Source organism: Manacus vitellinus, unplaced genomic scaffold (genome assembly GCF_001715985.3).
Source record: "Manacus vitellinus isolate BGI_N305 unplaced genomic scaffold, ASM171598v3 scaffold_4_pilon, whole genome shotgun sequence".
In the NCBI taxonomy this organism is placed as follows: Eukaryota; Metazoa; Chordata; class Aves; order Passeriformes; family Pipridae; genus Manacus; species Manacus vitellinus.
This window is the reverse complement of record NW_021940604.1, coordinates 4271053-4281293: the sequence shown is the minus strand read 5'-3', so window position 1 is coordinate 4281293 and position 10241 is coordinate 4271053. Positions and strand designations below refer to the sequence as shown.

General features: G+C 35.1%; 1 protein-coding gene across 3 annotated transcripts; it reads right to left on the bottom strand.

Annotated features, from left to right (window-relative positions):
- Positions 1-4416: 4416 nt before the first annotated feature.
- Positions 4417-10141, bottom strand: VIP (vasoactive intestinal peptide). 3 transcript variants are annotated; one of them, XM_018077832.1, is made up of 6 exons: positions 10088-10141; positions 8764-8904; positions 8283-8387; positions 6590-6709; positions 5825-5933; positions 4419-4705 (listed from the first exon to the last, which is right to left on the bottom strand). In XM_018077832.1, the coding sequence occupies exons 2-6, from the start codon at positions 8889-8891 to the stop codon at positions 4697-4699; spliced, it is 471 nt and encodes a 156-aa protein (XP_017933321.1). In that variant the 5' UTR covers positions 8892-8904; positions 10088-10141; the 3' UTR covers positions 4419-4696. The 3 variants fall into 3 exon arrangements, with proteins under 3 accessions (XP_029818640.1, XP_017933321.1, XP_017933320.1); XM_018077831.1 differs by lacking the exon at positions 10088-10141 and having other exon boundaries at positions 8764-8999; XM_029962780.1 differs by lacking the exons at positions 8283-8387; positions 10088-10141 and having other exon boundaries at positions 4417-4705; positions 8764-8989.
- Positions 10142-10241: the final 100 nt, after the last annotated feature.

Here is a 10241-nt window from a genome sequence, read left to right as displayed (position 1 = left end):
CCTAAGTAGAAAGGTCGTCACTGATACATCCCATGTAACAACAGAGACTCTTTTTAGTTTCTGCTTTCCCTCCATTCCAAAACCAGGATATGTGTCAGATAAGAGAAAATTATTATTAAGTAATTGTATTTACATACTAAACGCATTTATATATGACATTTAGAAATAAGTTAGGCTCTTAGAAGCTGTGGTCTCTTTGAAATGTGAAACAGGGGTTCTAAACATCCAGACCAGCTCCAGAAAAAGATCCAGAAAATGTCTCTTATGCACCATCCTCATGTACACTCTTTTAAGCATATTATCCTGTGCAAAACTCTATCTAATACTAAATAATTCACTCAGTGGGGAAGAACAAGTTTCTTTTTCTCCTTTTTTCAACTCATTATAGAAACAGTCCCCATTCTTACTCAAAAGAAAGCTGTACTGAAAATACTGTTCTCACCATGGTAATGTTGATATTTAGATATTCATCTCTTTTACTGTATCATTATGATTTATGTCACATTGAGTTTAATCTTTGAATAATCAGTCATATTTTAATTTACAAAAGGTGATTAATTAAGTTATTGAAAATACTTATCCTCACAAGGAAAAGTTGCTTTTCCCCTCCCTACTAAGTGATCTGCATACATATCTGTACAAAACTGAAATAGCACTTTTTCTGTTTGTTTACTTTAGAAGCGAAACATATATCAAATTATTCTTTGGACTTTTTTAAAGACTGATGTAAAAGCTGAGTGTCTAGTTTCCTACCTCCAGTTCCAAACCAGCTTGGCAACTTGGTAAGTGATTTGTCTGTGACTGATCTAGAGCAGAAATGAGAAAAACTGAAAATATTGTAGTTGCCTGAGCCAGTGCAAGCCCCAGGAGGACGTAAATTCTGTTTGATGTACCCAAGGAAAGGTCAAACTTCTGTGCCAGTCATATAGCAAATGGGAAATCTCTCATGAGAAGTCAGGGGTAGTTGGTGAGCAGAACCCAAGTTACTCTTGCAAATCTGGTTTGCCAGGTTCTCTGCAATACTCATCTCCATCAACCAGGACCGGTAGTTGTTAGATTGCTGCACCATAAATTTAAGGTCTCCTGTAAGTGGTCCTCTCAAAGGCATAGGTATATACTAGCTTTGCAATGCAATGGTGCAATTATTAAAGACTGGAAAGCTTGTGGTAAGTGAAGGAGGGAGAGAGAAAACAAGGGAAAGTAAAGAGGTAGTGGAAAGCACAGGTAATATCACAAGAGACAGTTGACAGTCTTTTCCATCTCCCTTCCCTGAATACTTTGCAAGGAAAAAAATTATTCCTGTATACATATATCTCTTCCCAAAAGGTCCATCTCTGGGGAGAATTCAATATGTCCATACATGAAGTTACACCTATGCTTTGGATCCAAGTTACTGATTTTCATATTTTTAAGCATAATTTTTTTTCTCAGACTTTCAGGTGGAACAAACACTCATAGCCCCTCAAACTCATTTAGATTATCAGAGGGGCTGTTAGAGTTTTGTTCATTTTTAATGTGCTTTTACTGGTTGTAATTTTAAATTGTTTTGTCAGTATTTGCAACTCATGATTTTATTCACAATCCTGAGGGTTGTTCTTGAGTGGGTGATGAATGTACAGATGCACCCAAGCATGCAAATCCTCTCCATGGTTTTATGACCAGAAAATGTGCTCTTCTAGTCCTGGTGAAGATGTACCAAGGTGATTCTCTCCCTTTCTTAAAGAGTTCCAAGCAGTAGCTTTAAAAAGCAAACCCCATTCAATAAAACAAAAACTAATTAGTTCTATCCTGTAAGATCACATGTATTCCTACCCTGTATTAGAAGTGAAATTCTGGTAAAACATGGTGAGATGTTTCTTTATCATATACCCCAATAACGCTTCACTGTTTTATTCCTTCCTCTCTAGTGATTGCATTCTCTGTCAGTGACGCTCTTCAAAATCTCCTGGGTATTTGTTTCCTCTCAGCAGTACTCCCGACACTCCCTTTGCGGCTGCCCCTTCCATTCTCCTAATTAATGCAATGCTTTGATTCCACACTTATGACATTTTGCAGGTGGGCTGTAAGGTTGGTGACATGTGTCAAGGTTCATTGACAGGCTGAAAATTTGTCTCATTTAGCGAAATGCTGCAATTTCTCTTCGTTTTTATCATTTAACCTTATCATGACCGCTTGCCTATGGAGTTGAGGTGAACAGTGTTACGTCTTCCACAATTAATTCCTCTCAGTGTATTAATTGGGCTTTAAATCTCCTATAGAATGCCAAAAGTTGCTATGACAAGTTAAAAGCCATCCTTTAACACAAATATCAAGTCAGGTATTGTATTCTGGAGGTTAAAATCTCTCCTGTCAGTGCTAGGTTTCGCTAAAATGTACATAAAATTTAGCATGCCTTTTAGACTGTCTCAATTTGCTAACTCTCAGAGGAACCTACCATGGTATTATTAAAATGAAATTATTAATTTTATTTTAAAAAAAAAATATATATACACACAGATATATATATATGATTTCTAATAAGTGTCCATTTTTTTCTTTCTAACGACTCCATCTTCATTGGAACACAGAAAATGCATGTTCCAAAGTTCTGTGGTTTTCTATGGAGAACAAAATATCAGGAAGATAATATATTAGACATGGAAGACAAGTTCTTCCATCAGATGTCTTATTGGTAAGCAGAAAAAAAAAATTAAAAAAGGAACATTTAGAAAAAATATTTCTGGAATTGCAGAATCAAAAGTTTGATCATTCGAATTTTTGTTACTTTAAACTGAGTGAATGAAGATCACATATATTCAAACAAAAAATTCTGTGTATAAAGACCATATGCAGCTTTGCTTCTAGTTGGGTTTTTTCACTTATTTTTTTCAAAGATTACTTATCCCAGAAATACCAATATAGTTCAAACTACAACGAAGAAAAATTCTAATTAAATACTATAGCATTAGTCCGTTAGTATCCTTCAAGTATTTACAAAGATGTTTTTACACTGAAATGTTCATAATACGATAGGAATTGGGGGTGGAAAGCCACTTTTCAAGAGAAGACTTCAAAATTGCATCTAACTTCTGTGGACCACTCATTTGCTTAGACTAAAATAGATTCTGTCAAGGCTAGATAGAAATAGCAATATTAGCATCTGATCCATGCAAGTTGATTTTCTTTCTACATGCAGTTGCCAATATTCCAAAAAGTTGCAAATCAGAAGGCTACATATTTATGAGAACTAGTCTCCATAAATCTCAAATTTTATCATGTTAGAAGTTTCATTCTAAATGGGAAAAGTAAACTTGTCAGTGAAACTTGCAAATCAGTTTTATCACTGTCTATGTGTGCATATGTATGATTTATAACTATGAAATTCCAAATTGAGCTTGTAAGTAGGTCTGATAAGTTTTCCTACTTCTTTTTCTAGGCGGTAAAAGGGGAGTCACAAGATTATTATGGCTGGTATCACTCAAGAATATGGATTTCATATGTTGTGCATGCAGTACCATGCACTGTCCTCATTGCAGTGGAACTATTAGTCTTACAACAATAAATGATTCTTTAGAAAATGATCTAATTGATTAAATCCACAAACTTAATAAAATACATCCAGATTTTGATTCACAGCAACAGTGTTGTGAATCAAACAGCTGGTAATTTCTAGTTCCACAGTCATCTACAGTGATAGGAAACTACAGAAATGGGAACTGGAGGCTCATTGGCTCATCTTTCTAATATAACATAGCATAGATCAGTTAAAAATATTATCTTCCTCTACTATTATAGTAGAGACAGGACTTGCTGGGACCTCTACTGTTCCAGTTACCTGTAGCACTGATTCAAACCAGCAATTGTTTGCCATGATAATAAAATTATTTATTGTCTGCATGTCTGTAAATTACATTCATCCTAAAAAAATAGTAAACTGTCTTCAGATCTATTTTATATATAAGCAATAATTTCATCATCAAAGCTACAATTAAGTGTAGAATAACTGATGACTTTAGGCATCAAACGAATCAAGGGATTGCATTCTTTTAGTGCTTTGTCAGCTCCACCACATACAAAACACAATTGAAAATAAAGGATACATTTTTGGTCTTAATATGATTTGTATGTTGTGAAATATTAAAAATGTGAACAGAAAGGAAAGATGCTTCTGGACGTCAAATTTGTAATGCTTTTTTATTTTCTCTAATTGCTTGGTAAGCTGCTAGAAAAGCTTTGCCTTTTTCTTGGCAATAACCTTCAGAGATCTTTGTAAAGCAGTTTTACACAGTTTGCACATTCTTTTCCTCATGTTTTTACATGCTGATTATGGAGCTATCTGGAGATGTATTCCTATTATCCTACATGTTTGTCTGAAGTTGTACCACATCTAAAATAAGCCAATTAATTAGTCAAGATGGGCTCTTTTCAGCTGCACACTCATTTTCAAATGAATTTATTGAAGGAAAGGATTTACAGCATATGGACTCACAGACTTCTCATAAGTTAAACTGGCATCCATATGTACAGCTTTCAGTAGAGAACTCTAGAGTAATATTTACAATGTAAATATCAACTTTTATTACATAAGAAACAAATATATCACAACTGTCACTTCACAACATATTTGTTCTGGTTTGATGACTAAAGTCATCTCTTTGAAATACCATGTGGAACTCAAAAATAGCTTGTTCTTGTCATAGACTTTACCAGGTGTCCTTCAGAGGTCCTGAAAAGCAAAGGAGAAATATGCTTTAAAAGTGCTGCACTACTATTTCTCTTTTAGTCAATGCCAGAAGTTTTAGAAGGTTCAAAATCCAGGAGCAGATATGTTTCATGATAATCCTATCTAGAAAGAACATTTCTTTCCAGAACCACATCACTTACAAATTATTTCAATCCTCAAAGCATAAGCAGTTTATGTCCTTTCTAATATTTGGGAACTTAAGAAGAACTGGAAAGGAAAAGAATATTTTCTCTTTTTTTTTAAGTCTAGTAAGGAAACAAAGTTTGGAGAAATGTCTTTTCTTGTATCATCCCCAGCTCCTCCCCCCAAAAAAAAAAGTTATCCTCAAGAGTAGTCTTTTAATCTTTTTTCTTGCTTGTATTTGAGACATAGCTGAATGCCAAAAACCATACTACCATCAGTTTGATAATGCACTTTTAAGAATACCAAACTCAATTAACTTTTATGTTTCTATGTTACCTTTTCAATGTTATATTCCTGCAAGTGTTGATGAGAAAGGTTTCCATTTCAGTAAACCAAGGAAACGCATTTGTGAATGATTTTAGAAAAAAAAATAGTGGTAGCTAAATAGAAAACAGCAACTGTAATATTTGCATGTCAGATGATCCTCCCCTAGGTAGGGGTCAAGTGCTTTCTTTATGCATAAAGTTCATGTTGCTGATCCTCTTAGTTCTGGGGGCAACTCCTTTCTGATGAAATAGATGTTAAACAAAATCTGCAGCATTTTTTTTTTAATTAAAAGAAATATCCTTGAGTTTGTTTTCTGAAGAAATAATAGTCTTTGTAATTAAAAATGAGTCAGTTCTGGTTTTATTCTACAGTGCACACTGGTTGAAACACCCCAGTGAGTTAGGTGCATTATTAACAGTGGCATTTAATTATGAATTTTCAATAAAAGCATTCATGGGATACCTTAAATCTTATTATTAAAATTATTATTTTATTCAGACACAATCTCTATAACATAAGCATTTCATGGAACATGACTCCCTTTCCTAGATGATTCTGATTTTTAATAGATCACACTTCATATACAATTAATCTCATTTTATGGGTCGAGTCAAGTAACAGACAACAAGAGGAAAGAAAATCTGGGCATACCAGAGGGAGGTGGCTCAACAGCTCATCTACAGAATCATAGTTTTCTGAGAAGGAAGGTTCAAGAAGTTCTGCTTCATCTCGAAGTTTAGCAGGGTTTAGCTCTTCCTGGCTGTTGTGGATCAGAAATAAGTTTTATTGCTCTCAGAAGAAAAAGCAAACAAGAAAGCAAAGCCGCCTTCTAACTGTAGCTTCTGCACATTTTTTTATATTTATACCAAAGTGTTATAAAATGTGAAATAGCATGTTTAATGAATGAAGAGCCATTTAAAAGCAGATGTCTAAATGAGTGAATATATAGACAGAATACAGGGTCTACAAAAATGTATGCTCGCACTTCTCACCTATACTGATTAGGACATATGGCCTTCTATGGACTTCTAAATTTTCATTTCATGTGTTTATTTAGAGGAAAATTTTCAATAAATTTCTTTATAAAATTGTTTCTCATGTTCCATAGCTCTGTGGATTCTTTCCTTAGGAAGATTTTTCATAAACAAAAACATTTCTGAATCTGTCAGAAGCTTTTTAAAATTACCAGAAGCAGTCTCCTCTTTATTCTTTTATTCTAATTTGATTGTAGTGTCTGTTCCAGTCAGGAAGAAAATGTTGTCTGTATTTGAAAACCATGCTATAAACTATGCTATCAAGTCATTAATGTTCATTGCCTCTTGTTTGCCCTCTCTGTATACATAAATGGATATAAACCTTTTCTGTCTTAATACCACAAAAGTATGGAAACAATATATATTTGCTTTCTTATAGTACCTTCTTTTTCCAGTTAAAACTGAGTTTAAGTATTTCTTCACAGCCATCTGCTTTCGAAAGCGGCTGTAGTTGTCAGTGAAGACAGCATCAGAATGGCGTTTGACAGGACTGTCCTGAGAGCTGGTAATACACAATTATGAAGAAAAAATTAATAGATAATATCTGGTTAAAAGTAGATACCTTTAAATGAGTGAAACAAACTTTACAATACTGATTAGCTAATAAAATTAAATTTTCATTTCAGCTTTCATTTCCAACTATGACTTTGGATCTTTCTTCTGTTGAAAAGAAGCCACGGCTTTTATTGCTTACTGTGTATTTTAATAACAAGGATCAAATTCCAAAGATTAGTATTCAGTCTTTTTGGGCACACCTTCCACTGATTTTTTTTCTCCTACTCAACTTTGCCATGGTCCATGCAATTAGGATCCATACTCAATGATTTCTAGATCACTTGTCCCAGGAATTCTGCAAGATCAAGTGGTTGAGTGTGGAATTCATTACTCCCTCCTATCTGTTCTCATAGCCCAGATTACTATTTAAATAAAAAGATTTTATTCTGATGTCTATAATTTTTATAAATATTAGTACAAACTGTGTAAAATTTTAGTACAATGCCAAGGTGCAGCTTGGTTTAAGTCACAGTAAGTCTTAAAGGACCCCATCACTGTTCATATTGAATGCTGTGAAGACGGAGCCTTCCATGGAGGAAAGTAAAAATGTAGCATCCCATAAGTAGCTATAACTACTTGTTCTAAGGAGGTTTCAGAAGAAAAAAACACACCTTGTGAAATCCAAACCTGGAGGCCTATTTTTCATTCACAACCTTGGGAAGTCTCAGTGTGTTCTGTTTTAAATTATCTATATTAGTTTATAACATATGAGAAATTGGAATTATATGTTCTGGAACAAAGGCAGCATTAACACAAATGGAGGACCTAATTTTTACTCAGCTTTTGAGTATATGGAGTAGCCTCTCAATGGAACTGTCATAGTGGATCAATCCAAAGCGTTCTACTAATACATTCTCAAAAGTAACCTGTAGCTGCTGCTTAGGGATATGAAAACAAGAAAAGTATACAGTGATCCTTCCCAGCACCCCACAACCATTAGTTTATGAATGTCCCAGTCTGGAAATTGCATCCAGACCCCTTGTCTATGAATTTTGCTCTTTCTTTTTTGAATCCTGCTACAATATGGATCTCACAAACATCTGGTAATATGTTCTACAGTTGAAAAAAACAATTCCTTTAAAATTTCACTATAAACCAATTTTTTTTTAATTTCATTGAGCATTTCCTTGTTGTTATGTAAGTACTGAATAATCATTCACTTTGTATTTACTTTTGCCATTCATTCACCAAGCTAGTAAACACACAACCAGAGAAAAAGAATTAGCAAATTACCATGCTAATCATTATATTTTCCATGCTAATCATTATAATATATTTTCCATGCTTTGTACAGTGTCTATTGCTCTACCTCTCACAACTGTATCAGGAATAAATAGTAACATAATCATTTAGTAATATCACTAAATACTTATATAGGATTTTCAGCTCCTCCATAATTATAGCATCTTCTTTTTCATTATCTCTAAATCACAAAAAGGAGAACTTAGGTACAGAAAAGAGAAAAGATGCCAGTGAAGACAGCTAGGAAAAAAATCTACCTAATGTAAGTGTCACCTCACCTAACTCGTTTTCTAATAAGCGAATGCAGATATCTCTTCACAGCAAGTTTAGCCAAAAGATGGCTGTAGACACTGGTGAAAATTCCATCAGCATGCCTTGCATTTCTGAAATGGACAATAAATAAACTCTACAATACAGCCTGGGTTCATATCATTTTGATAACGTTCATTTTGTAATCATACTGCTTTCCTTAATTTATCTATTGTACATATTAAATTAAACTAATTTCATAAAACAGCTTCCAGATTTTCACAATATAATTTTTAGCCCTTCCTGGAAAGTGAACGCATTCATCATGCCAGAATGGCAATGCAGTCAACATTTCTGCCAACATCCCTACTGCTACCAGTACTCAACCAGCGGCTGTGTGTTTTTCTTCTGTAATCGAATCTTCCTTTCCTGTTTCTCAATTTGAAAATGTGAATGGTATAAATCAAGTAGTCCATCATCATTTGTATTTATGATAATGAAGAAACTCACGTATCAATAATTCTGGACAGATCAAAATAGAATTTCTCATTTTCAGGTAGTGTGTTCTGCAAAATGTCTGATTCTGATTTTAATGACCCACGGGCATGGTCAGGTTCACTGGCTCCATCAAATGGCATTCTGTTTCCCAATCTGTTGGAGAAAGAAACCATATAAAGTACAGCTAGCTGAGGACATTCAACACTTCAATGTAGCTTACATTTTGGTTTGTGTCAAAAATGCACATCTACCTACTTTAATCTGTAAGGCATTTTAAAGAAGTCTAGATAAAATAAAAGTCACTTTCAGGTAGAATAAATGCTGAATGATAGATTAATTGACTTAGATCCTTCTCTCAAATGTATATTTTCTAGATATGTGTTGTCATCGCACGCAGTTTATTTCAGTGAACAGTGCATAATGTGTGGTGATTACAGCACAAGTGACAACCACGAAACTTTTTCTAACAACTATATTTTGTATAAATGACGGATGGAATTAACAGCCACTACGCTTGCAAAGTGAAAACAGTTCCTGTGACGTACTAACCTCCCAGTTAAGATTTAAGATATGCACTGAAATGCATAATGAAACAATTCTTAGGCCTTCTCCAAAGAAAACAAATACATCAAGAACTTTAAATTAAATATACGAAGTTCAGTCATGTATCTCTATGTGTTTTTATTCTCTCATAAATATTCACATTTAATCTCTTAAAATGTTTATCACATCAACTGCTTTGAATAAACTGATTTACAGTTACTTCACATTTTCATATACTGCTGTTTCCTATGACGTGTCTTATTTTATCAAGGGCAGTGTGACTGCATAGCAGTGGTATGATATCAGACATTCCTTCTGGCTACTCTTATGTTCTCTGGCAGACAATAGGCTCCCATCACCGTAGGAAACTCCTGCATGTGATGATGTGCAGAAATCACACATTAAAAGTAGGATAGGCTATCACTCTTGTAATTTTGTGGTCACTATTGGCACTGCTAATGTATCTGAGTCATGTAAGACTTCTGTCTGGTAAAAAAATCGTGCTAAGTTGCTGCATAAGATAAACCAGTTCAAGTCACACCTTTTGTAAGTCAGTCACCGTGCTGGTTTGCCGTACTGCTTACCATTGGTATTTATACACATTATATTCCTCTTACCTAAATGTAAACCGTACCGTTCTACCATCCGATTTAACTTAGCTGAACAACTAATAGGAACTTCAACCAGCCAAAGCACTTAGCGGTACAAAACCTACACACCGGTCTGTTCCGACCGACACGCTCACGTCCCAGGGCACACCGTAACCCACATCCCCTCCGCCTCCCGCACATACCGCGGTCACCGCTTCCCAGCCCGTGGGGCAGCCGCCGCGGGAGGTGAGTCCATGTCCCGGGGGCTTTTACAGGTGAGATCAGCGGGCACCGGCCGGGACACGCCTGACCGGAGCCTCGCCTTGAAGACCTCGCGCCCCCTCCCGTCCCCGGACA

Coding starts and splice junctions, on each gene's coding strand:
- VIP (XM_018077831.1), bottom strand. CDS start 8,924: ATGGTTTCTTTCTCCAACAGATTGGGAAACAGAATGCCATTTGATGGA. Junction 8,388..8,763: donor CTGTCCAGAATTATTGATAC/GTGAGTTTCTTC, acceptor TGTCCATTTCAG/AAATGCAAGGCATGCTGATG. Junction 5,934..6,589: donor GTTTTAACTGGAAAAAGAAG/GTACTATAAGAA, acceptor GATCCACAACAG/CCAGGAAGAGCTAAACCCTG.